This window comes from Pseudonaja textilis, chromosome 3 (genome assembly GCF_049901715.1).
Source record: "Pseudonaja textilis isolate UNSWEBS1 chromosome 3, rPseTex1.2, whole genome shotgun sequence".
Taxonomy (NCBI): Eukaryota; Metazoa; Chordata; class Lepidosauria; order Squamata; family Elapidae; genus Pseudonaja; species Pseudonaja textilis.
In genome coordinates, this window is record NC_141992.1 from 35093997 (window position 1) to 35121723 (window position 27727).

The window sequence follows — 27727 nt, forward strand, 5'->3', positions numbered from 1 at the left end:
AATTTTGCAATTCTAAATGGGTCTCCTTCATCTCTCCTTGCCTTTATTCTAAAGAGAATAGGAAGAATCAAGTCAGAGATGCTTTCTCAAATCCCAATCTGTTTTGTGCTGAGATTTCTCTCATCTGATCATTGCCTTAACTGTTGCTCTTCTTCCTTTTCCTCAAGATTATCTCAGCCCATTACAAAAGCTCTGCATAGCTTAAATGTACGTATCTCATAATTTACAGAGAATTAAAGGAGAACATTTTGTAATACATTTGAATTGTAGATGCACCTTCCCTACATTGATGTTTTTCACATATGTTGGGCTAAATTCCCATAATATCCAGCTAGCAAGATCTTGCACACAAAATGCTTCATCTTTTTTTCTCACAAATCTGCAAATTTCACAGATTAACAAAACAAATAAAATTAACAGTGAACCAATAGAATTAAATCTTTGTTCCAAAAAAGTATTAGAGATCTTAACTTACCTGCTCAGTAGCTGTTGGACAGTAAAATACTAATATTATGGTCGTGCAGATGTTTATTATCAGTCCAACAATTGTAATCAGGTTAGGGGCAATCCATGCTGGTACTCTTCGCACTAACCATTCCCAGTAACCTTGCATAAGTGGCTCAAGTAGGGACCGTCCAGCACTTTGATATTTGTGTTCTTCTAATCGTTTTAACTGATGCTTTGATAAAGGCGGTGTTGGCAACTGAAACAATTTGCTCAATGTACATCCTGTAGAAGGAACGTGACCATAGCGTGCAGGGGATTCCAGATGCAATTCCCCACATCGTTTCTTCAGTGATCGATTCCCACTCATGGATTTATTCACCTTAAAGTCTGTATCCGACAAAGTTTAATTGTTGTAAAGAAACATAAGATCCTGGAACAGAAAGTATTTAGATTAATATATGAGGAAAAATATTGTAAAATTCTGAAGCGCTTAATGGTGAGAAGTACAATAGCTGAAAGTCCAGAATATCTGTAAATACATTAAACCAAGCTATAGTTGTACCAACTTTAATATTCCTTTTAAGAAAAGTAAATGCAACAGTCTAGTGAATATTGTACGGTTGTGACTGAAGCAACTAAAGAATGGTCATGGAGAATCAAAAGATACTATGAGAAACTCATTTTCTTTCAGACCAACCAATCTTACAGGTTTGTTATAAGAGTAAAATGAAAGGATATCACAACTAAGCTGTCTTGAGATCCTGGAGAAAAGTTATGATATAAATCTAAATAAGAATAGGTGTCTTGGGTGTAATTCCAAAACATCTAAAGCATAAGTTGAACATTGTCAGCATTGATAAAATCCCCATAGGTCAATTGCAAAAAACAGCTTTACTTGGAATAGCTTACATCCTATAATAGTAGCTGTCAGGAATTCAGCAATCACTCTAATTAAATCGTGATTCTTGAGCCAAACTTCAAAAAACTTCAAAGAATTCATTAGAGGTGACATGTCACCTCTAATGAATCCTTTGAAGTTTTTTGATGTTTGACTCGAGAATCATGATTTAATTAGAGCGATTGCTGGAATCCTGACAGCAAGCCAACTCTGGCATACATAATTTACAGTCACCTGTGACCCTATTTCCTCCCTCCCCCCTGGGTGTCTCATAAACCAGATTCTCCAATTGAGCACATTCAAGGCTGGGTGTCATCATTCACATTCTCCAAGCTCTGGTATTTTAGTTACAATCTTTTAAAGATAAGAATTGAAATATTCTTTCGCTTTCAAACTGCTCTACTGCTGTTCTAGATTTCCTTCCTCCTCCCCACCTCCTTTTTTTATGGCAACTGCTAAAACAGGCATAGGAATGTTTTATGAGTTGACAATATCTTTTATACTATTCAACAATATCTCTCTATCCAAGGTACTTGGAAAACACTAAATAGGTAAACAAAAATACTAAATCTGGTCTAAATATCTGATTGATTGTGCAACCAACAATAATAAAGATTAAAAATAAAAAATAATTACATTATGGAAAGTCATCTTAAAAAAATACTTACCGATTTTTACTAGTTAAGGTAATTCTTAATATTGATTTTGAAATGAAAACACAAATACATGCTTCCTATGTGTAAAATGTCTATCTCCTGATCACTCATCACATTTTTAAAAATAATTTTCACAAAGCCCCTTCTGTTCATTAAATTCTTATTCCTATTTGCTTTACTTTGTTTTAATCTTCATCCTCCACTTAAATAAAGTGTGTTGCCCATATCTGGTAACCCCTTGTTATTCCCTGGAAAGCACTATTTGTGGATTATGTTAGGGATTACATTGAAGATGCACTTCCGTCATGACAGATGCATTCCAAAAGAGGGAGGAGACCAGAGGGCCGATGTTAGGAGTACTATGGGCTGCGATCAGGAACATTTCTATATTGTAATAATAGACTATCAGCAGATGGAGAGTTCTAGTTTTCCTGTTTTTAATACAGGAAAGTATGTGTTATGGTGCAGTTTGTACTGTTTTTTTCTGAATAAAGAAATATTTGAGAAGCGTTGGGATTAGTTTGAGCATGATTTAGCCTGAAGAATAATTATTTCAATAATAATTAATTTTTTTCTTCAAGAAGCTCTAGTTCAGAGATATGTATCGTAAGCTAAGTTCAAGGCAATGGAATAAATTTGTAATTTACTGCACATTCCAAATTGTTTGAAGTTATCAGCTTCTCTATTTAATTTTCACTCAAGAGTATTTAAAACTGGTCTTCAGTAATATAGATTTTATTACTTTCTATATAATCATGAAGTACATAATGGATATATCTTTTCCAGCAAATTAGTTAACTGATTCACTTATGTCAGTAAATCTAAGGCACTCAATAAATACAATAACTAAAAGAAAATGTAATAAATGAAAAGAAGTTTTTGCAATTTTATACCTCTTAAGCGAGTTGCATAAAAAACACTTCAGAAGACTACTGAGGAAACCTTAAGTTACTCTTAATGAAACTTAAGTGACAAAAAGACTGAGAGTTTTTACGAATAAGGCGGATTTACACAACGTACAAGATTCCAATTTTAGCTTTTCGTTAAAGGAAAGCAAATGGGGCAACTTTGCCCCAAACGCTGATGTATCTCCAACAATACACCAGCAGTCGAACATCTGAACACAACTCAAACCAGATATTTCAGTCTTGAAAATCCATATAAGGCTGAGGGACGTTTTATTTTACGCGTGCCACCCCTGTATTTGACACGAACTCTGCTTATATCTACGTGGAGGAGAGGGTTGTTTTGACTTGTCCCCGGCATTTGAAGAACGCCCGCTCCGGTTACATCGCTCCCTCCGCGAACTGACTGACTGATTGCCAGCCTGTCCGGACATAAAAGGCAGCAGCCACCTCCGAGTAGAAAAACAAGGCAGAGCAAGTGACACCCTCCCTATCTCTTGCGCAGGAGCCTACCGGGCTCAGCAAGAGAGAAAAGAAGGACGACCATTGCCCACCCACCTCGCGGCCGGTGAGGCAGAGAGACTCAACACGAGTCAACCTTCTTTGGTGAACAGGAAGGACACCCGACGCCGGCCAGAGGCCACGCTTCTACCTCCCAACAGAGCCAATCCTGAAGCACACCAAGAACACCCGGCATTTACCTTAACCAGCCTCTTCGCCCGGGAGGCGCGTTTACGTCTTTTTTTTTTTTTACGCCTGCCGTAAATAAGGCCGTCTGCGTGGTTGCTTAGGAAGGGCGCGCGACTGGAACAGGCAACTAACGGAGCAGGGGGCGTGCGTGGGACACCCGGGGATTGGTGTTTTGATGCGCATGGGCAAAGAGGCGGCAACCACATGCGGGGTTGGGAGGGAGGAGGGAGGGAGGGTGGTTGGAAGGGCGGGAGCTCTGATTGCTTCTGTCGTTTTCCGTCCCCTTCGCATAGGCCCGCCCTCGGAGGGTGGGGGCAGCGGCTAGAGAGCGGGAGGTAGTTAAATAACTGGAATAAGGATCGAATATCAGGAAGCCCTTAGCCCGCACAGACGACGAGGGCGCCACCCTGCAAAGGAGATCGCTGCTTTATCTGCCGCTCGGGCCGGACGGTGGAGGAGGCTGCTGGCTCGCTGCTGGTGGCGGAGGTTAAGTTTCTATTTTTTTTTTTTTTTTTTTTAGTTAATAAGTATATGTTGATGTAGGTATAGATAGGAGGAGAGGGGAAGGGAAAAAAAAAAAAAAAAAAAAAAAAAAAAAAACAGAGGGGGGGGGGGGGGGGGGGGTGGGGGGGTTTTCGTGTTAGCCAGCTTTTTAAAGTCTAGCCCTTAGGATATATCGGCGCTGAGGGCAAAGTCCTAAAATGAAAGCTCAAGAAAAGTCATCATTGCAGCGGTTACTTATCTATTCTGTATTTTTCAAACCATCAGGAGAAGAGAGAGAATACATAGTGTTAACTGCAATGGTTACTTCTCCATACCACAGTATGGAGAATAAAGAGTTTAAAACTTTTATTGATAGTGCAGTTTAAAAATGCAAGTTGTTTGCTGTGCTTAGTTCCTCGTCCAATTGATTAGAATTCTTTATTGGGCAAGTGTGAATTGGACACACACGGAATTTGTCTTGGTGCAAATGCTCTCAGTATACATAAAATAAAATAAAAGATACATTCGTTAAGAGTCAATCATAAGGTACAACACTTAATAATAGCCATAGGGTACAGTAAGCAATCAAATCATACAAGGAAACAGTCAATATAAATCGTATGGGTACCAGTGAGAAAGTTACAGTCATACAGTCACAAGTGGGAAGGGATGGTTGATAAGGAGTGATGAGAAGATTAATAGTAATAGTGCAGACTTTGTAAATAGTTGGACAGTGTTGAGGGAATTATTTGTTTAGCAGAGTGGTAGCATTTAGGAAAAAACTATTCTTGTATCTAGTTGTTCTGGTGTGCAGTACTCTGTAGAGTCATTTTGAGGAAAGGAGTTGAAACAGTTTATGTCCGGGATGTGAGGGGTCTGTAAATATTTTCACAACTCTTTTTGACTTGTGCAGTGTACAGATCCTTGACTGAAGGCAGGTTGGTAGTAATTGGGGTTTTATTTTCAAATTATATACAAGTTTTGACTTTGGAATTGCATTACAGGGAGAAAGAGATTTGATGGATAAAAGATTGATCGATAACTGGCTAAAATTTGTCTCGGGACAGAGTAAATGTTTCATTAGAAAGGATCAATTGAGTTTCAAAATGGGCTGCAGAAAATATTGATTGCATGAGGTTTACCATACTTTGACTAGGTATGAAATTTCATCCATACAAGTCATAATGGATCAGACAGTAGCCATTTACCAAGGCACAATATGTAATAAATATCAGTTAGAAGTCAACTTGAACACCACTGGCATTGACAAAATCAACACCAGTCAATTGCAAAAGGCATCTTTATTTGGAATAGCTTTCATCCTATGACAGTATCTTTTAACACTATCAAACATTATCTGCCTATCCCAAGTCCTTGTGAAAGACTCAATGGGAGGACAAAAATGTGAAATCTAGTCTAAACATCTGGCTGACTGTGTGACAAACCATAATATTAAAAAACTATCACTTTGCAGGACAATTGGAAATGAATCAGCATCTCATTCAGCTCTTGCAGTGCTGGTCTTATGCGACATATCAGATTATTTCCTTTAGATGTATGTTGCATTACCTCCTGTCTTTAAAGGCAGTCCTGTGGAGTTGGGATGGAAATTGATAGAGGCATGAATGTGGCTGTTTGTACTTTCTATTACAAATATATATAATTGCATATATTGAAGGCCAAATTGTACAGCATTGGGTTCCACTTATTTTTAGACTAAAAGGTAAAGGTTATCAACATTTTGATTTGATTTTTCATTCCCCCACTTCCTATTCTTAAAAACATTCATACACACTCCAGATAGTTTGTTCACTTTATCATGGTTTGAGCTACAGTTAGAACATAACTTAAATAGGGAAGCTGAAAATACTGTTCCTAATGATGTCCTGATTCGATAATTCAATGAAAAGATTGGACTGGAAATATTTTCAAATACAGAGCAAAAGGATAGTATATGAATGAATCGGGAGAAATGGGATAATGTAGAAATGTTGTTATAAATAAAACAATTTATTTGCTTTCAAGGCAAGAACAAAAAAAGATTTATTTATTTATTTATTTTAGTATTTGAAATGTGGTATCAGCAAGGACTGAGTTTCTTGCCTTCTGCCCTGGTTATTTTAATATCTGCTGCTTGTGTGTTTCCATACATTATTGGAGTTCTCTTACACCATGTTGACCCTTTGCTACCCTATATCAGGTCAGTATACTTTCTATTTTTGCACCGCAATTTATTTTCTAATGTTACAACTATGAAACTTTACTTACTCTCCTGTTTGGGCTGAAAGAAAATGAGTGTCTCATAGTTATCTTTTGATTCTTCATGACCATTCTTTAGTCTCCTCAGTCACAAGCCCCAAACCATACAATATTCACTGTTGCATTTATTTTTTAAAAAAGGAATATTAAAGTTGGTATATTGAACTTTCATTTACTTTTGGAATTAGTGTATAAAACCTTTTCCTTTTCTTCCTTCTCTCTCCACCAGATCCAATTTTGCTGTAAATTTAAATTCTTATATATAAATCTTTTATATTTTCCAGATTCTTAAAGCCTCCAGCTCATGGGTGTCCAACCTTTTGGTTTGCCTAGATCACATATGGACCACCTATAAAATATTATATATAAAACATATAAATAACAAACTTCCATTATCTTTTTAAATATTGTTATTATGTCTTGTGAGGCCACGTTACTAGTTCAGGGCCACATGTGACCCATGGACCACAGGGTGGACATCCCTGCTCTAGCTAATTAGTAGAACTTTAGACAGCTCATTCTAAACACAGAAACTATGAAAATAATTTTTACTATTTTGAGATGTGGTGTAGTTTTGACGAACTAAGTATTCTCTTTTGCTGGTCCCTTGTAATAGACATGTAGTTGCTTTGAGTCAGGGAGACCAAAATGTAGTCTGAAACACTCAACGTCTTTAGTAGATCAGTTTTTAGTTCTAAAGCAAGTCAGCTGAAGTTTATTGTACTTTATTATTAGGGAATTAGAGAATAAAGAGATTTGAGGATTTGCATGTACAATTGTACGGTATAATGTTAAGGTACAGTATATTCTTTCCCTTCCTCCTAGTTCAAGCTGCTGCTTCTGTTTTAAAGCAAGCCTTGGTTCTAAACCAGTTTGATATATTGCTCCTCAAAAATTGGCATTTGCTTATGAATTTCAAGACTACAGTATCTATTATAAAGATATTTGATCTCTTATATATTATCTAGAAAGCAATAGCCTAGGCCTGGGTTATAGATGATATTTTGTAAGTATTGTATAATTGAAGCTGGAAATAGTATATCTCTGCAATGCTTTTCTTTCCAAAATAGCAGTGACTTTTAGCAGTGCAGTTCCTTGAGTTATTTGATTTATTAAAGTATAAATTCATTATTATTGATATTATCAATGTTTGATATCAATTACTACTTAGGGATTTTAGTGACATCCTTGGCTTTTGATGTTGGAAGATTATTTTACCTCAGTGTTCTTAAATGATACTGAGAAGAAATATTAAGAATCAGATTTATGTCATATCAACAGTCTTGTCACTCTGAACTGACATATAAAACATGCGTAACTGCTTATGCTATGTAAATATTAGCCATTATTTACAAATATGTGTTTCCTGTTTCTAAATGTATATACTTTGATAAGTATAATTGTGCTTAGTTTACTGTATGACAAACTATTTCAATACAGTTCGGCTGGATCTATTTTAGCACCTGACAAGTTAGGGAAATTCCTTTCTGAATTTCTTTCTCTGCCCATTATGCACCTGTGTGCTGCACCCTCTTTTATCTGATCATTTTCTGGGAAGCATCTCTTCCCCCATCTTCTAAGGTCAGTCTCATATATTTTTTGAAAGGAGAGAAAAATAATTGGATATATTGCTAAGCTTAGCTGATTCTTAAAAATTTAGCAGGCTCAGATGTAGGAGTAGTTGGATAAAAAACCTCCAGGAAATCCGAGATAGGCAGGCTAGATATGGAATTTTAAAATATATATCATGGAGGTAGGCAAACCACTATCCTGCAAGAATTTACGTAGTTATCAAAGAAATCTTTATCTTTACTCATACTATATTACTTATCATCAGTGTCAACATTAATAATGGGTGTTAGTTGTGTATTCCATAAGTTTTGTCATTCCAATTGCATTGCAGGATGCTCAGTATCATATGTTGCTTATCTTTCAGTGATTTAGGGACAACACCTCCAGAAAGATCCTTGTTTGGAATAACGTTTTGCTTTACTTCCGTGTTCTGTAAGTACATAAAAATAATACTGAGCTTCTGAGATTGCTTAGATATGGGCTTTAATGAGACTACAGCAGGGGTGGGATTCAAATTTCTTAACACACAGTTCTGTGGGCGTGGCCTAATTTGTGGGTGTGGCTTGGTCATGTGACTGGATGGCTGTGGCTAGGTCATGTGACTGGGGTAGGCATGGCTAGATGGTCATGTGATGGGTGGGTGTGGCCAGGTGGCCATGCGACTGGCAAACCAAATATAAGAGGTTCTTGTTTAATGGCCAGATGCTTAACAAGTGTTCTGATTTACAACTGACCTCCACAGAGCTACTTGACCAGTTTTTGGTGTTTTGACAGCGATGCACACAGACACACACACGCACACACACTTATGACCAGTTATAATATCCCACACAGTCTTGTGACTAAGGTTTTCTGTTTTTTGTCAGTTTCCAAGGCTGTGGGTAGCCCTGGAGAGGGCAGGGCGACGCCCAGGGAGCTACGGGGAGGGCTGGGCGAGGTCTGGGGAGCTACGAGAAGGGCAAGGCGAAGCCCGGGCAGTTACGAGAAGGGCTGGGTGAGGCCTGGGGAGCTACGGGGAGCTTCAGGGAGGGCAAGGAGAGGCCTGGGTAGCTATGATGAAGGCAAGGAGAGGCCCAGGCAGCTAGGATAAGCTATGGGGAGGGCAAGGTGAGGCACGGGCAGCTACGCGGAGCTATGGGGAGGGAAGGCGAGGCCCAGGCAGCTATGAGGGGAGCAAGGCGAGGCCTGAGCAACTACAAGGAGGGTAAGGCGAGGCCCAGGCAGCTATGAGGAGCTACGGGGAGGGCAAGGCGAGGCCTAGGCAGCTATGGGGAACTATGAGGAGGGTAAGGTGAGGGCCGGACAGCTATGAGCAGCTACGGGGAGGAAAAGGCGAGGCCCAGGTAGCTATGGGGAGCTATGAGGAGGGCAAGGTGAGGCCTGGGCAGATACAAGGAAGACTGAGTGAGGCCTGGGGAGCTATAGGGAGCTACGAGGAGGACTGGGTGAGCCCTGGGGAACTATGGGGAGTTATGAGGAAGGCAAGGTGAGGCCCAGACAGCTACGAGGAGGGCAAGGTAAGGCCTGGGCAGCTACGAGGAGGACAAGGCAAGGCCCAGGTAGCTATGAGAAGGTACAGGGAGGGCAAGGTGAGGCCCGGGCAGCTACGAGGAAAGCTGGGCGAGGCCTGGGGAGCTACAGGGAGTTACGAGGAAGGCAAGGCAATGCCCAGGCAGCTACAAGGAACTATGACGAGGGCAAGGCGAGGCCCAGGCAGCTATGAGGAGCTACGGGGAGTGCAAGGCAAGGCCTGGGCAACTACAAGGAGCTATGAGGAGAGCAAAGCGAGGTCTGGGCAGCTACGGGGAGAGCAAGGCAAGGCTCGGCCAGCTACAAGGAGCTATGAGAAGGGCAAGGTGAGGCTCGGACAGCTACGAGGAGGGCAAGCTGAGGCCCAGGCAGCTACGAGGAGGGCAAGGCTACAAGGAGGGTAAGGCAAGGCCCGGAAAGCTAGGAGGAGCAACGGTGAGGGCAAGGCGAGGCCCGGGCACCTACGAGGAGAGCAAGGCGAGGCCCAGGCTGCTACAAGGAGGGCTGGGCGAGGGCTGGGGAGCTACAGGGAGGCCCAGGGAGGGCAGGGTGAGGCCCAAGAAGCTATGAGGAGGTCTGTGGAGAGCAGGGCAAGGTCCAGCGAGCTATGGAGAGGCCTGGGGAGGGCAGGGCGAGTCCTGGGCAGCTACAAGGAGGACTGGGCGAGACCCGGGGAGCTATGGGGAGGCCTGCAGAAGGCTGGGCAAGGCCCGGGGAGCTATGGAGAGGTCTCTAGAGGGCTGGGTGAGGACCGGGGACAGTGTGAGAGGGGCTAGCATGACTCGCAGGCTTACTTGTGAGCAGACAGGAGCAGTTTCCCAAAGGGAGGGGCCGGGGACTTGCAAGCTTTTTGCTCTGCCGCAGCAAAATGCAGGCAGCAACCACTGGCCTGGCGGGCGGGCAAAAGCCGGCTGCAGGCATGTCACACATGCGCACGATGTTGCGTATTCACAAGATGGACTGACTGGGCAGCGAGTGGAGAAGCGGGCGGAGAGGGGCAGGGCCAGCTAGAGGCCCGATTTACTGGTTGTCCGAACTACCGGGAACCTTAACAACTGTTTCTACACACACACACACACACACACACACACACACACTTACTTCTAACTCTGTTGGAGCAGTGAGTTGGACTAGAAAATGACCTCCAAGATCCCTTTTAGGCCAGTCCTAGATTGCTGTGCTGCTTCAAAGAGTCTTCTGAACACAGGGTTTGTGTCCTTCCTTCCTCTCCTTTTTTTCCTCTCTCCCTCCCTCCCTCCCTCCTTCCATGTATTTCTCTATCCCTCCATATATCTCATTCACTTCCATCTCTCTCCCTCTTTCTTTTCTTTCCCTTTCTCTGTTTTCTTTCTTCCCCTCTTTCTCTCTCCCCTCTCTCTCCTCTCTCTCTTTCTTTCCCTCTCTTTCTCTCTCCCTCTCTTTCTCTCTTCTTCCCTCTTCCCCTCTCTCTTCCCCCTTCTCTTTCTCTCTCTCTCCCCTCTTTCTTCCCCCTCTCTTCCCCTTCTTTCTTTCCCTCTCTCTCTTCCCTCTCCCTTTCTCTTCTTCCCTCTTCCCCTCTCTTCCCCTTTCTCTTTCCCTCTCTCTCTTCCCTCTTCTCTCTTCCCTCTTTCTCTCTCTTTCTCTCTCCTCCCTCTTCCCCCCTCTTTCTTTCTCTCCCTCTTTCCACCCTCTCTTTCTCTCCCCCCTTCCTCTCTCCCTCTCTCTCTCTTTCTGTCCCTTCCCTTCCTCCTTCCCCGTCTCCTTCCAAACCCACCTGAAACACACACATACACACACACCCAGGGGTGGGATTCTACTAGTTTGGCCCTATTCTATTGTACTCTGCCTATCAGAGAATAAGCCTGCAGGCAGGGACTGTGCTTTTTAATCTTTGTGCAAGGTCTTCAAAAAAAAAATACATACAATCAACAGAAACAAATAAGGCAGCTTAGAAACAAGAGGATGCTCAGAGGAATCCCAGTTCTATAGTATCATAGAATAAGAATAGCCCAGAAGAAAGGCAGTAGAAGGAAGGGAAGGGAAGGGAAGGAAGGAAGGAAGGAAGGAAGGAAGGAAGGAAGGAAGGAAGGAAGGAAGGAAGGAAGGAAGGCGGGTGCTCACGCTTAAAGCGGTAGGCTTTAAAGCAGCAGGTATGCTTTAAAGCCTAACTTTAAAGGCTCTGGGCTGCTTCTCTCACCTGCTCTTGCTGGGAGAGCCTCTCCTGGCAGAGCAAAAACTTTGCAAGTCTCCCTCCCTTCGGAAACGGCTCCTGGGCAGCAGAGAGAAACAAGATTCAACTGATTCCCGAAGGGAGGGGGACTTGTAAGTTTTTTGCTCTGCCGCAGCGAAAGGCAAGCAACAATGGCTGGCCTGGTGGGCAAAAGCAGGCTGCAGGCATGTCTCGCGTGCACACGATGTTGCGCATGTGCAATAGGGACTGACTGGGCAGAGAGCGGAGAAGTGGGCAGAGGGGTGGGGCCAGCCAGGGGGCTGTTTTACCGGTTCTCCGAACTACCGGGAACCATAACAACCAGTTCTATAGAACTGGTCCGAACCGGTAGAATCCCAGCCCTGGACTACACAGATGACTAAATCTTAACTGAAGGAAAAGAACATTCACTGAAAGATGTTTGGGATAATGCAGTTGGTATGTGTATTTGAGAATAACATTTGGGCAGAATAGGGGAGCAAAGGATGTTAAGCTATTGCAGGAATAGCTAAATGACATTACACTTTACATTCAGAGTATGTAAGCTATAGTTACTTAACTGTAGTTATTGCATGGCTGGATCATGGTTGGCATGTTTCTCCATACCCCTTATATCTAGCGTGAAAGGAGTCCTCAAACAGTTAATTTACTTCTACAATTCTTTTATTATGTCTTGCATAAAGACCACAGTTTTCATGTGGCTATAATTATTACTTAGTCTTCATTACATTTGATATTCTCTATTCTTACTCTGCTTCAATTGTTCATTCACAGGCATTGCCACCGTGTATGTTCGATACAAACAAGTCAGTGCTTTGAACCCTGAAGAACCTAAGTTGCTCAGACTCAATAAGGCTGGCTTAGCGTTTGGAATGGCTAGCTGTTTGGGGATTTTCATCATAGCAAACTTCCAGGTTTGTGTTTTGTCTATGATGATTGAATTACAAAAGCACATATCTTCATCATAAGACTGTAATAGCTTATTGTAAGCATCTACCCAAATGAAGCTTGATAAGAAAAATATGTGTTTTATTATTTGACATTAGGAACATCATTTTTTCCCACCATTTCTTCCATGCTTCCAAAAAAAGAGACGGCACAAGATGCACAATATATTTTGAATAGTATGTGTTTACTTGGAAGCATCTTTAATAGGTATTGATTGGCTTTTGCAATATGGTTGGATACTGAGGATGTTTCTGTAGCTATTTCTTAATTTTATTTACCATAAGCAATAGTATATAAATCAAATAAATGTAAGTTACTTTTAAGTTTCCAGGACAAATTGCTGGTATTTGGAATGGTTTTACTTTATTTAGATCATATTTTTAAAATGGATATATTTTCAAGCAAAACAGTACATTATTAATAGAATTAAGTTAATTAAAAAGGATTTATTTCAGTACAAATAAATCTCAGTTTCTGATAAATGTTTTCTCAGTAATAACAATTTAGCAGAATATATCAGTCCTGACAACTAGCAAGCTATGCCTTGAGAAAGTAACAAATACAGCACAGTATTTGGCATTGCTGGAATAAACATCAGCATTTTTTACATTTCTCTTAAAACAATCTGCATTTGCCGGTAATATTCTTTATTACTTATTTGGTCTATATAATTTTCCAAACAAATATAATTTAAATCAGCAGTTGCCAACTGGTGGGCCACGGCCCACTGCTGGGCCATGGAAAAATTTTGGTGGGCCGCAGAAGAAATGGCCCCCGAAGGCAATTAATCTGGGCTGCACAGTTCTCGCGTCTCCCGGCTCTTTGAGGGACCTTGGAGTCAGGTCCCTGAGATGCACGCGCCAACCAGCTCCCATACCTGGTGGGTGGCGGCAACAACAGCCCCTTCCCCAGCGCCCACTGTTAGCTCTCCCCATTAGTTCTCTAGCTTTGAATTGCTCCTGCCTCTCTCTCTTTCCTTCCCCCCACACCCACGTGCAGACAGGCAAGGAAAGGGAGATGGAGCTGTGCGCAGCTCTCGGCTCCTCCAGCCCTTGCTGCCTTTTCCAACATCGAAGCCTCAGAGATGCAGGCAAAACCACTGCAGCAGTAGTGCCCTGAGTTGCTTGCTTCTCCACTACTGCCACCTCCTCCTCCAGCACCTCCTTCTCTGGGTAGGGAGATTCTGCACTAATGCTAAGGCAACTCAAGCGCTACTGCGGCAGCGGCTTTGCCTGCATCTCCGAGGCTTCGATGTCCCTCGAAAAGTGGGACATCAAAGCCTCGAAGAGCTGGGAAGCATGAGAACTGCTAGTGGGAGCGTTTGGTGATTTTGAAGAACTACTAGAACGTGGTGGATTGGCGTTTTGTAGGTCCCTGTGAAAGAGTGAGCTTTGTTTCAACTCCTTTCCTCCCCTGGTAATGCGAGGTATGCTTTTTTCTCTCTCTCTCTCTCCCCCCTTCCCCCACCCCCAAATAATCACTGGCTGTGGCTGGGTTTGGCAGCAGCACTAAAGCGAGTGAAGTGCCCCCAGGGACACCTTTCCTTGCCTGTCTCCAGGTGTGGCTGGAAGAGCTCCCCGCCCCCAGTTTTTCCTCAGCTGCAGATCTGAGCTCTCAATCCTCCACCCGGGATCTGAAAAGAGCTCCCGTTTTCTCCCCCTCCCCTCCCCCCAATTAATCACCAAGGGCAGCAATCCTTCTGTAGGCAGATGCCTGCTGAGAAGCTCCTGGAATGGCGGTGAAGGAGAGCAAAGCCCCCTTTCTGCCTCTGCTTCTCACAGCGGCAGTTGCCCCAAGGCCCCTCAGCTCCGCTCTTCAGTCTCTTTGGAAGGTGCAGGCGGGGGGAGGTTTCCAGCCCAGAACGTTTTATTTTGTTATCATTAAGCATTTATGTTTTTGTTGTAATTAAGTAAGTGTGTGTGGTATGTATGTATGTATGTATGTATATGTATGGTATTCAGCTTTGTTCGGGTATTTTCCCACGTCATTAAAACCGAACTACACATTCTCACTAACGTACTAACAGCCAATGGATTCCAAAGAAAGAAGATTACCCACCTAATCCAAAAAGAAACCCCAACCAAAATCTAAGACAGAGAACAAGAGAACGGCAAAGCCCTCCTCCCATATATAAAAGGCACTACAGACAAAATCAGCAAGATCCTCCAAAAACACAACATTAAAACAGCATTCTGCACAAACAGAAAAATATCCACCATCCTAAGAAACCCTAAAGACAAAATTGAGTTAGAAAAACAAGGAGTATACGAAATCCCTTGCACCGCCTGCCCCACCACATACATCAGACAAACTAACAGAAGAATAAGTGCACGCATTGAAGAACACAAGAACCCAATCAAAAAAGAAGAACCGACCTCTTCCCTGGTCCAACACCTCAAAGCCACAGGACATGAGATTGACTTTAAAAATGCCAGAACTGTCACCAAACCCGAACACTTCAACAACAGAATAATCATAGAAGCCATAGAGATAGAAAAACGCCCACACAGCATGAATAAACGAGATGATACCTCCCGCCTACCAGCCATTTGGAAACCCGCTCTCGTGAACAAATGAATACCTAACATGAAGAATGACACCAGACCCACACGCACGAGGGCCACACAAGATGCTACCACCACACTTCCATGTAGAAAGCAGACTCACACCCACACAGAAGATGAGACACGACCACGGACCAGAAGCCGTACCACAGCTGCATCACTACCCGCTTCAAACCCCTCCGACCCATACATGAAGCAAACTGATACCCACCATGAAGATGTGGCATGACCACGAAAGCGAAGCCAAACAGCAGGATCACAGCTCACCAGCTCAAATCCCCCAGCAACTAAGACTAACCTGAGCACAACTAAGCCTCCACCTGAACATAACACACCCCCAGCCAATCAGAACACAGCCAAGCCCCCACCCAATCAAGTCACACCCCCACTAGCAGTTAAAAGGAAGAAGCAACTGCAATCTCACATTACTCCGAGAAGCACAAAGCCGAAGACACAAGCCTGAAGATGATGAATGAGACTTCATCGAAACGTTGCCTAGATACTTCCAATTTTACGCGGGAGAAAACCCGAATAACCAAAGATCCACATACAAATACCCGTGAAAACCTCAGAAAATAAATAAATAAATATTGTCATTGTAGTTGTGCTTTTAAAGTTGTAGCAACGTTTCGGCAGAATCTCATCTGCCATCATCAGGCTACAACTTTAAAAGCACAACTACAATGATGTGGGAAAATACCCAAACAAAGCTGAATGTCATACATGTAAGTACCCGCGAAAACTTAAGAAAATACATACATACATATATAAAAATATAGTAATAATATAATATAATATTTAATATAATTTTTTAAAAATATTAAATATATTAACTTTTTAAAAAAATTGCATTAGTGGTCCTCAGGATTTAAAAGTATCATTTTGGTTGTCCCTGAGGTCCAAAAGGTTGCCGACCCCTGGTTTAAATAGATCAAATACAGTTTGTGTCATGAACGGTAGATGTCAGTGTAGAATGAAAATAATGAGAAGAATGAAATTTTAAAAAATCTCACAGTGATTAAGAAGAATGTAGATAAGTTACTGCATATTTAAAACCTTTTCCCCTTGAATAAATACTATGACTGTAACTAAATGTAATTAGATTTAAGCTGTTAGATGCTGTCTGAAGATATTTATTTTGTGGAAAATAATTGATTTTGTTTTTAAGACAAAATTATGTTTCTTATCAAAATTATGTAAAGTATTTTTTCTGCTCTAGGAGGTGCCCTTCTTTCCATAAACAGATTGTTGATTAGCATTAATTAATTACAAATCTCTCATTCCCCATAATTAGGTTTGAAACACAAACAGTATTTAAAAATACTTTATAAGTTTATTTGTTACATTTGTACTCCTTTCCTCTAAGTATTATTCTATAGAGTCCAATGGAATACGTCAAGACAAAAAAACATCAACTGGCCAAAGTAATTTATTGGGTTTTATGGCCAAGTATGAATTTGAATCTCAGGCTGTTTATTCTCAATGTTCCATACTTAATTCCTTCACCACAATACTTCATGAAGAACAAATGAATTACTAATCACTACTCAGAAGTAGGTGCCACTTTGAATGTGATGTTAGAATCTGGCATTTCTTACTGTGATGACAGTAATATTTGCTGTTGAGATCTTACATTTTGGGCTTAAAATGAAAAATAATTGCTGCAACGTATTCCTTTAGAGCCAAAAGACAGATGACCATTATAATGTTGAGTTTGGGAGGAAGAAGAGTTTATATCCTTGAAACTTCGTCTTTGGTTAGTCACAATTTATCTCTTAGGGGTAGTCATTGTGAGACATGTCTGAAAACACATAATGTAGAAAGCTGTTAGAAGTTAAGCTGTTCTTGCTTGATGAATTAATTGGAAATGACACATAATCGTGCTGAACTCAGTGAAGGATAAGCACAATATAAATGACACATTTTATTTATTTGTAAAATTTATTGGCCGTCAATTTTACACCAGGATTACTCTGGGCAGGTTGCAATCATAAATAATCTTTTGGCTATAGAATCGAGTCAGTATTTTCAATTACTGTTATAATAAACCAAAATGCAAAAGAAGGGTTAGATTTAGAGAATTTTAAATAAATACCTCCATGCCATCAGCAAAGTGTTTGTATCTTATAATTCTGTGAAGAATATTGCCCCCTTTGATTTGTTTAATGAATTTTTGCATATAGTTTGCCACTGAATATTAGTCCATACTGATATTTAAAGTCTGAGTGAGCAGATAAGTGCAACATTTAGTGCCTATTTATTTCATATTTTATTTGTGAAAAAGCAGTTTGCTCAATCAAGTCAGTACTGTAATTCGTTTCATGCATTTGGAATCTATTATAACAATATATCATAACTATAATTATGAGTCTTTTACAATGCGGCACAGGCAATTTTGTCCATTCTTAACATTGTAATTTGTTTAAAATCACTCATATTTGAGGATCTCTTGCAAAACTACTTTCTTTTAAGCCCTGGTGAATTTCTATGGAGTTTTAGACACTCATTGAACCTTTCAGAAATATTTTGACTCATTTTATTCTGTTCCATTCATCCTGTTGTAGACTTAATTGTAAGTTTGGGATCATTGCTTTGATCTATGATCCATTTTCATTTCAGCTTATGGGCTGATTATCTATGAAATGATCTACAAACAAAATTCATTCTGTCTTCAGTGATGGCTATTGTCCTGAAGTAATAAAAATATTCTGTGATATTGCCATATTCATGCTTGACAGCTGGTTCTTACCAAATTCAGTGTTTTGTTTCCCCCAGATAGCAATTATGTAGCCTATAAAGCTCCCCTTGATTTATGTATCCTCCTGAAATCTAGTTCCTTATTTAGTTGTTGGGTTGTTGTTGTTTTGCAAACTTCAGAAAAGTTTGGTTTTAGTGAGCAAACAACCTTGCTTCTTCCCCACAAATCCCATTTTACCTAGTATTTGTTATTGAGCCAAAGTTCTGGTAATTTTGAGAGATTCTTTTCAAAGATTCAGTTTTGTCATATTGTTTGACCCTTTCAAGTATTACCCCGGTATTCTCTAATAACTATTGAATTATGTTATCTTCCTGTAGAAAAATGTTATATATGTCATACATGCAGTTGGAGCTTTTCTCGTATTTGGAATTGGAATCATATATTTTCTGGTTCAGACAATTATTTCCTATAAGATGCAACCACAAATTCATGGGAAGGATATTTTTTGGATCAGATTTACAATACTGCTATGGGGCACAGTAAACCTAGTGATTTGTATCCTTTGTGGTAAACCAGTGTAAGTGATGAATGTGGGGTATTTCTTAAAAGTTTATTTTAAATGAAACATGCTTTATCTTCAGGTGGCTAAAATGACTACTTGTTATAACAGTACTATAAAAGATCACAAAATATGTTTCCCAGAGAAAAATAATAATAATAATTAGACTATTGCAACAAAAACAAGCGTCACATGACTTATATATTGTGATGCTTTTTGCCTTTGCAGAGCCATGGCTTGCACATGACCCATCCAGCCCCTGGCCTGCCGGGATAGCATAATTTTATATTGCAAAACTAACACATACTGCATACAGTTGTGTTCATAAGTTTACATACCCTGACAGAATTTATGATTTCTTGGCCATTTTTTAGAGAATATGAATGACAACGCAAACACTTTTCTTTCACTCATGGTTAGTGGTTGGCTGAAGCCATTTATCAACCAACTGTGTTTACTCTTTTTTAAAAACATAAATGGCAACAGAAACTTCCCAAATGACCCTGATCAAAAGTTTACATACCCCAGTTCTTAATACGGTGTATTGCCCCCTTTAACTTCAGTGACAGCTTGAAGTCTTTTGTGGTATGTGTGGATGAGCTCTTTATCTTCTCAAATGGTAAAGCTGCCCATTCTTCCTGGCAAAAAAACTCCAGTTCCTGTAAATTCTTGGGCTGTCTTGCATGAACTGCACGTTTGAGATCTCCCCAGAGTGGCTCAATGGTATTGAGGTCAGGAGACTGAGATAGCCACTCCAGAACCGTCACTTTATTCTGCTGTAGCCAATGACAGGTCGACTTGGCCTTGTGTTTAGGATCATTGTCAGGTTGGAATGTCCAAGTACGTCCCATGCACAGCTTCTGGGCTGATGAATGCAAATTTTCCTCCAGTATCTTTTGATAACATACTGCATTCATCTTGCCATCAATTCTGACCAAATTTCCTGTCCCTTTGTAGCTCACACATACCCCAAACATCAGCGATCCACCTCTGTGTTTCACAGTAGGAATGGTGTACTTTTCATCATAGGCCTTGTTGACTCCTCTCCAAATGTAGCATTTATGGTTGTGGCCAAAAAACTCAATTTTGGTCACATCATTCCAAATGACTTTGTGCCAGAAGTTTTGGGGCTTGTCTCTGTGCTGCTTGGCATATTGTAAGCGGGATACTTTGTGGCATTTGCATAGTAATGGCTTTCTTCTGGCGACTCGACCATGCAGCCCATCTTTCTTCCAGTGCCGCCTCATTGTGCATCTTGAAACAGCCACAACACATGTTTTCAGAGAGTCCTGTATTTCACCTGAAGTTATTTGTGGGGTTTCTTTGCATCCCGAACAATTTTCCTGGCAGTTGTGGCTGAAATTTTAATTGGTCTACCTGACCATGGTTTGATTTCAACAGAACCCCTCATTTTCCACTTCTTGAGTAGTGTTTGAACACTGCTGATTGGTATTCTCAATTCCTTGGATATCTTTTTATATCCCTTTCCTGTTTTATACAGTTCAACTACCTTTTCCCGCAGATCCTTTGACAATTCTTTTGCTTTCCCCATGACTCAGAAGCCAGAAACGTCAGTGCAGCATTGGATGAAAGATGCAAGGGTCTGTCAGGAGTCTAGGAACTCATTGACCTTTTATACACACACACTAATTACAAGCAAACAGATCACAGGTGAGAATGGTTACCTTTAATAGCCATTCAAACCCCTTTGTGCCAACCTGTGTACATCAAAAATCACCAGGGTATGTAAACTTTTGATCAGGGTCATTTGGGAAGTTTCTGTTGTCATTATGATTTTAAAAGATTTAAAAAATTTAAATACAGTTGATTGATAATAAATGGATGGCTTCAGCCAACCACTAAAAACGAGTGAAATAAAAGTTTTTGTGTTATCATTCATATCCTCTGAAAAATGGCCAAGAAATCATAAATTCTGCCAGGGTATGTAAACTCAGGAGCACAACTGTAGTATGATTTTTTTTAAAAAAATTATTTATTTATATAACAAAATATATAAACTGCCTATCTTAATATCAAAGTGACTCTGATCAGCAATTTTTTTATCACTATCATGAGTTTCACTTGGCTTCATTATTTATTGCCCTTATGAATGTATTTTTCCCAGGATAATATTTCATGCACCTGATTACATGTATTTGAATCTTAAAAAGTATATGGCATAATTTGTTAATATTCATTGTGTTCATATTTATTTCATTCATGTTACAAGTGTTCATTGTGAAAAGGATTTCATAATGTAGTATTTTACAAGAATAGGTAAAACTTTACCCGTAATTTATATATCATTTTATATTATATACAATATATCTATACCTATACCTACCTACCGACCTGTCTAGATAGATAGATATTAATTTTTAAGATTTGTATTACTGTTAGAATCCCTGATTTCTGTTGATTATTTTCTCAATTGCATCCTCTTAATCCATATCTCATGGGTTTATGAGAATCCCCTGATCTTTAACAATTTTCTAGATGAGTGAAATGCCATGATTGTATATTTTACTGACTGGCCTTCAGATGGGACATTTGCTGCATTGTTGGCACATTTCAAAAGGATGGGGCAAACTAGACATAACTTTAAAAATAATTTAAACTAAGGATTACACCATCCCTTCTTAAAACTTCTAGGGTGTACAGCCTTTAAATTAAAAAAAGCAAGTGGGGATGAATAAGAATGGATGGAGCATAAAGTTATTTCCTTTGTATTTCAAAGATATTCCTTAATGATTAAAGTGATTATTTGTACATTGATTTTAATCAGCTTAATTGGAGTAGATTACATAAAGATGCAGCGTTGGAATCCCCAGGAGGAAGTAAGTTTGGTTTTTCTTAAAAGACAACAGAGAGAAGACATAAATGAAATGGGTCAAGTGCATGAAGAAAACATTCCAAGATATTCTTAATGTACCGTAGTGTTTATATATGGTTTCCCCAAAATATATACTTAGTTCTGCACACACAAACATAAACAGTTGGTGTCATTACTACAATTTAAAAGATATCCAGGATAGCATGTCTAGCCTCTTTAATATTAATAAAGCTAGTTTAATAAAGTAAGGTTTTCTGCTGAATCAGGGCGAAGTTTTATTCCTAGATGTTATTGAGAAATTCAAAGACAGGACATGAACAAAAGGTCTTTTATTTTGACCCTCAACAAGTAGTATAATGCCTGTCAATATGGAGAAACTGTGTTTGTGTATTTGTGTGTATGTGTAGACACACAAACCATGTTTAATAGCCATTAATAACTTCCATTGAGAATTAGGTAATTATTTGTCTTATTCCCCCTTTTTTGTTATATTTTATATTGTTAAGGTCTTTCTCTTAAAATCTCCAGAGCAGGGGTGTCAAACTTGCTGCCTGTGGCTGGATGCATCACACACCAACCAGGCCCACCCCTGGTTTAGCAAAGGTGGAAAAAGGAATGATACATGATGACAAAGTGATGTCGCGAGTTTGATACCCCTGCTCTAGAGTCTAGACTAGTGGTTTCCAAAGTCGGTGGTACCACCCCCTGGGGGACAGTGGGATGCCTTAGGGGAGCAATAAGAGGCAAGGGGGCTGGCAGGCGGGTGTTCAAGGCATCAGCATCGCAGGCTCACCCCACTGACTGTTGGACTGCTCCAGAGTCGGTACCTCAAATGCAGTGGCAGCGGCTTTGCTCTACTTTCCCAATGTGCTGTTGCATTCGAGGCACCGGCTCTTTGAATGGTGCAACAGTCAATAGGGTGAGCCTGCGGTGCCGATGCCTCAAACACTGCTCTGCCAGCCCCCTTGGGTGTTCGAGGCGTTGGCACCTTGTAGCGCAGGACTTGCGCAGTGTGATACCTGAAGAGCTGCCAGTGGCGGGCCAGCTTTCAGCTGGTCCTCATCCAGGAAGCAGCAGAGGTCGCGCAGCTTGTGGTTCTCTGCCTACAGCCGCCCGTTGATGGCTTTCAGCTCATGGGTCTTGTGCATATGCTCCTGCAGCTGCCACTGCACACTGGATCAGCCAGCTGCATTGCACCAGTGCCGCCAGCTTCTCAGCCTCCTCTCGGCTCAAATGGTGCACCAGCTCCTCACTGCAGCCGGCCAGGTCTGCCTTACTGGTCGGGGCTTCGGACTGTGGAGGAGGCGGAGGAGGAGGCGGTATCCTGGAGGGGTGGCTGACCAGGGGAGGTGGTGGAAGAGGAGCTGGGAGCATTGCTCGCTCAGCTCCAGGCAGTGCAAAATGGCGGTGGGGGAAGCAACCGGTTAGCCCACCCATATAACGGCATCGTTGCAATGCTGGACACTGGGAGGAGAGAGCTGTGCTTTTACAGCTGGAATTCCTTCTTTGTCTGCTGCTGATGTCGGGATTAATGGGACGGATGAACGACAGGACCGGGCACACTGCGCCTCCCCAGGCAGGAGCAGGTGCAACGAACGAAGAGTGCCTGCGTGGTGGAGGGCGGGAGTGAAGGGAGGAGGCGAGGGGAAGGATACCCTGTTGGTGCAAAGTCGGTGGGTGAGTGGGAGCGCGTGGACCTGTGCATGGGAACAGACCGGCGGTGAGGGGAGGGAAAGCAGTGCTGGTTTTTTCCCCAAGCCGGGAAAATTGGGCAGAGGGTAGGTGGGTATGGGGAAAATGGAACAGGCTTCCACCCTTTCCCCAGTCGCAATCCAGATTAAGGAGTCTCTGCACCCACCCCCTCAGGGGTCTGGGACACCATCACCCCGGCAGCCTTCTGTAGCTTGGCAAGGGGCGTGCATGCATGGAGGCACAATTGAGGTTAGGGGGCATGGGTGGGAGGGAAATGGCTTGCACCCTTTCCTTACCACTCCACTTGGACTTTCTTGGGTAGGTCCCTCCGGTGCAGCGGGCTCAATGAGGTGGACCTGCTGGGCCAGCACCTAGAATGCGACAGTGGCGGCACCTTTGAAAAGTAGAGCAAAGTCAGAGGTCGGTAATTTTTGCTACAAAGAATTACAAAAGCTTCTGGGCTGTGCACTAGATGGGACACACATGTCAATGCAATTCAGCAACATAAAATAAAGAAATACAAATAAAACAAATCAACAAGAATCAGCAAAGCATCTCTGATTAGATTCTATTCACTACTAGAATCTAATCAGAGATACTTTGCCGATTCTGGTCCAATGACCTGCTCCATCAGGGTTAGAAGGGAGTGTGTGTGTTTGTGTGTGTGCGTCACAACTCCAAAAACAGGTCAAGTAGCTCTGGGGAGGCCAGTCATAAATTAGAACACTTGCTAAACAACCAGCCATTAAGTGAGGATATTTGGTTTGCCAGTCACCTGGCCATGCCCACCCAGTCACATGACCACCAAACCACACCTACCTGGTCATGTGACCAGCAAGCCATACCCGGCCAATCACATGACCAGAAGCCAACCTCTCAAATTCAGCCACACCCACAGAAATTTGAATCCCACTCCTTGGTTGGGGGCACACTGAGGATGAGTTTGTAGCACCAGGGGGGTGGTGGACTGAAAAAGTTTGGGAACCACTGGTCTCGACAGCACCATCAATGGCAAGTTCCATAAGCAGCATCTATCTGGAAGACACTAGGGATTTCTTTTTAATGTACATAAACATACATAATGGAATGGCATAAAGAATGTGATGCTCTCTTTAACCTTCATTCTCCTATAGATGTTGAAGGCCTTTTGACTGCTTTTAAAATGGCCTTGAAACATAATCTGCATGTTTTTAATTGTTAAAACCCTTTTGTTGTGCTTATTATTGGTATACATTACTTGAGTTCACTGTTAGGACTGATGATATTCTACCATCTCATAATACATTTTTAAAAAATACTTTCTACAGGGATTTACCTTCCATATCATTGCCATAGTCTCTGAATGGTCTTTGCTTTTCACTTTCATCATTTATTTCCTGACTTTCATCCGTGACTTCCAGGTAAGTTTCTCTACTGCAATGGTGGACAAACCTTTGGTAGACATGATGTCTTTCAGTCTTTTGGAATTTGTATTGTTTTAATCATGAGAAATGAAGCATACATTGTTTAAAACTGAATACAGTTGAAGAAGCCTATTAGCCTAAGAAATACAAACTCAGTAATGGGGGAAAAAATTAAAGGTAGTATGCTGCAAACTATTTCTCCCCTTCTTTTGTCCTCTCTCCCTTACTCATTTTTGGGCTAGAATTTATGTAGTGCTGTACATGTTCAAATCAGTGGTGAATTTGAACATATCTGTTTAGTATTAGAATCTGTTTGGAGACTCATTTTCCCTGGGGTCCTTCGAGGGCCAGTGATATCAGTGATTGGGCCTAGAAACATTCTGATTCTCTGAAGCTGTTATAACCCACTGGCATCATACAGCTTTCAAAGAAAAAGACGCCAAGAACTTAGTGAGCACCTAAGAGCAACACCTCATGGAGAGACAGGAAGATCTTCCACCTGTTGGGAAAAGGTGTCCAGGCAAAGCTCTGGAAACAGTCCCATTCAGCATTTAGAAGTATTGACTTCCAGGGATTTCAAGTACTCCCTTTAAGGCAGGGGTGTCCAATCTTTCACCTTCCCTGGGCCAGATTAGAAGATGAAAATTTGGTTTGGGCCGCACATAAAATAAAATAACAGTAACAATACCTGATCATCCAAAAAAACCATAGAAAACATAGTCAAGATATTAAATTTATTTGGAAATGAAGTTAGTGAGATGTTTGGCATTGTTTCTCAGCCACCAATGCAGAATTCCACAGCAAATTTTGTGTCAAAATCCGTTGTGTGAACCCAGCCTTAGTCTCCTGACTACCAGAAAGTGGCACAGGCCGCAAGATGGCGGAGCTAATATAAGATGGCGGAGCTAATATAATGGATGGGGCGCAGGGTTGCCAGATCGCAGTTTGGCTCTGTGGCCAAACTCAAGCCAAAATACGGCCAAATTATTTTTATTATTTATTATTAATTAAAAATTATTATTTTTATCACGTTTTTTTTATCACGGTTTATCACAGTTTATTTTCCGGCCAAATTTTGTGGGGAGGGGGGGAGAAAGCTCACCTGCCTTGTGCCTACCTCTCCTCCTGCAAATGGCCCGGCTGGATGCGGCAGGACTGGAAGGCAGAAGCAGCGGCGGCGGCGGCAACGGCAACAGCAGGAGGTGGCGCTCTGAGGGCGCCTGCCTTTTCTGTTGCTGCTTGGCGTGGCGCTCGCCTCGCCCCGCCTCACGCCTGCCTCTCCTCCTCCTCCTCGCTGGCTCTGGCATGAAGGTTGGGGTGGGCACTGGGCCACATTACGAGGCGACCTGGGCCGCATGCGGCCCGTGGGCCGCGGGTTGGACAAGCCTGCTTTAAGGCATAGACAAGGATGAGAACAAAGTCTCAGAGATTGAATGATTTGAGATGACTTTATGCAATTTTTGAACGATAAAATTATTAAGACAGTAATGTTATCTATTGAGATTCCTTAATTATTTCTTATAAAGTAGAATCACGTTTTTTCATAACAAAACCAAATTAATTAATAAATGTCATTCTTTTCCACCATTTATTCTAGAAAATCTCATTGCATTTAGAAATAACACTATTTGGGCCTAATCTTTATCACCCTCAAGATCAGCTCCTAGAAGATGACCAAAGAATACCAATCACAGGAAGCATATGAGAAGAAAACAAGAGAAAATGTCACAAATAAGAACTTATCTCAGAAGAAAGCTTTGGTTCACGTTTAGAACTTTCATTTTTTTAATATGCAGAAATCATGATGTCTATTAGTTCCATTGGTATCAGCCCATATATATAGCTATATGTACAGTCCTGTGCAAAGTTTTAGGCAGATGTGCAAAAATGCTGTACATTAAGATTTTAAAAATATAAGTGTTAATTGTTTATTTTTATCGATTAAGAAAATGGAAAGTAAATGGACAAAAGAGAAATCCAAATCAAATCAATATTTGGGGTGACCACCTTTTGCCTTCAAAACAGCATCATTTCTTACACTTGCACAAAGTCAGGTATTTTGTAGGATTAGAGTCAAGTTTGGGATTAACCAATTATACCAAGCAGGGGCTAATTACCATCAATTTTATATGTAGATTGAAAGACAGTCGCTAATTGAAACAAACAGCTTAAAAGCTTAAAACTGGGTGAGGCACAACCAAACTCTGCTACTAAGGTGAGGTTGTGGAAGACAGTTTCGTGTCATAGGTCGTACACTATGGCAAAACTGAGAATAGGACAAGACAGAAGGTAATAATACTGCATCAGCAAGGTCTCTCCCAGGCAAAGATTGCAAAGCAGACTGGGGTTTCAAGATGTGCTGTTCAGGCTCTTTTGAAGAAACACAAAGAAATGGGCAAAACTGAGACACAGTGGTCAGCCAAGGAAACTTAATGCAACAGATAATAGACACATCATGCTCAACATTCCCTTTGACATTGGAAGATGTCTAGCAGTGCCATCAGCCCACAGCTAGCAGAAACCAATGAGACCCAGGTACATTGATCTACTGTCTGGAGAAGTCTGTCCAGAAGTGGTCTTCATGGAAGAATTGCACCTAAAAAGCCATACCTCGGATATGGAATCAAGGGACTTTTAACTACCAACCTCCAATACTTCATTACCTCCATTATTTCATTACCTCAAGACCTATTAGTAACAGATAATGCTTTGTCTAAAATAATTGATTTATCATTTAATAGTATAATTGTTAAATGACCACTAATTACTGATTTATTGATTGATAGTGATTTAATACTGTATCATTGATTATCTAGTTGATTGATTTTTTTAGAAGTAATTAACCTTACTTATGAATATTTATTAATTACTAACATTCGTTAAGTAACTCTCTACCTACCATATTAATTAGCTGTTGTAATTGTTAGTGTACTATTGTCATTGACCATGCCAGCCAAAAAGTCCAAACCCTCCATTATCAAACATCAATAAAAGAATATCTCTACCAATGAACTCCCAATGAACTTTCCTTGTTTCCTGCATATGCTTCAAATGTTTTGAAACCATCTGTGAAAGCAAAAATAACATTAAGTGCCACCTATGTGACAATCAAGCCCGCCTCACCTGTTTAAACTTAACCAAAAACCTAGTCAATCTCCTAAAAACATCAGATACATTTCCTTGTCTATGTCCATCATGTTTACCTAAGCTAAACCAATTAAGCACTCTGTCTGATAAAGTTGAAAATATAGAATCATCCATTCACTCAATAGAATGCTTAGTAACACGTTTTGAAACAAGGAAGCCTAATCTCTCTTGAAAAAAATACAGCACAGATAAGTAAATACCTAACAGCTCAAAATCAAATCTCAACTCAACAACCACTACCACAACTACTCCTCA

General features: G+C 41.1%; 2 protein-coding genes and 1 long non-coding RNA gene across 10 annotated transcripts in view; 1 reads left to right on the forward strand and 2 right to left on the reverse strand.

Annotated features, from left to right (window-relative positions):
- Positions 1-3746, reverse strand: part of CEPT1 (choline/ethanolamine phosphotransferase 1) — a 51372-nt gene extending 47626 nt beyond the window's left edge. For 3 of the 7 annotated variants that reach the window (XM_087929259.1, XM_087929261.1, XM_087929255.1), the window contains exons 1-2: positions 3465-3620; positions 476-877 (exon numbers count right to left, since the gene is read on the reverse strand). In XM_087929259.1, coding sequence (XP_087785385.1) covers positions 476-814 — 339 coding nt within the window. In that variant the 5' untranslated portion in view covers positions 815-877; positions 3465-3620. Of the gene's footprint in view, positions 1-475; positions 878-3419 lie in introns of all 7 variants that reach the window. The other 4 variants (XM_087929260.1, XM_087929256.1, XM_087929258.1 and 1 more) reach the window with 3 other exon arrangements.
- A 41-nt stretch (positions 3747-3787) lies between these two features.
- On the forward strand, positions 3788-27344 carry DRAM2 (DNA damage regulated autophagy modulator 2). Of its 2 annotated transcripts, none has more exons than XM_087929262.1 (8): positions 3788-4082; positions 6144-6279; positions 8275-8342; positions 12403-12542; positions 18216-18393; positions 21155-21234; positions 24230-24322; positions 25923-27344. In XM_087929262.1, exons 2-8 carry the CDS (start codon positions 6152-6154, stop codon positions 26028-26030), a joined length of 795 nt encoding a protein of 264 aa, XP_087785388.1. In that variant the 5' UTR covers positions 3788-4082; positions 6144-6151; the 3' UTR covers positions 26031-27344. The 2 variants fall into 2 exon arrangements, 1 of the variants encoding a protein (XP_087785388.1); XR_015742740.1 differs by having other exon boundaries at positions 3822-4082; positions 24230-24925; positions 25728-27344.
- LOC148126070 (uncharacterized) lies at positions 21300-24356 on the reverse strand. Its single transcript, XR_015742741.1, has 3 exons — positions 24238-24356; positions 23219-23316; positions 21300-22886 (listed from the first exon to the last, which is right to left on the reverse strand). It is a non-coding gene; the product is annotated as an uncharacterized LOC148126070 (long non-coding RNA).
- Positions 27345-27727: the final 383 nt, after the last annotated feature.

Excerpts from the sequence above, each read along its gene's own strand:
- DRAM2 (XM_087929262.1), top strand. The coding sequence starts at position 6,152 with ATGTGGTATCAGCAAGGACTGAGTTTCTTGCCTTCTGCCCTGGTTATT. Across the intron at positions 8,343-12,402 it reads TTGCTTTACTTCCGTGTTCT|GCATTGCCACCGTGTATGTT; the intron begins GTAAGTACATAA and ends GTTCATTCACAG. Across the intron at positions 18,394-21,154 it reads CACAGTAAACCTAGTGATTT|TGATTATTTGTACATTGATT; the intron begins GTATCCTTTGTG and ends TAATGATTAAAG.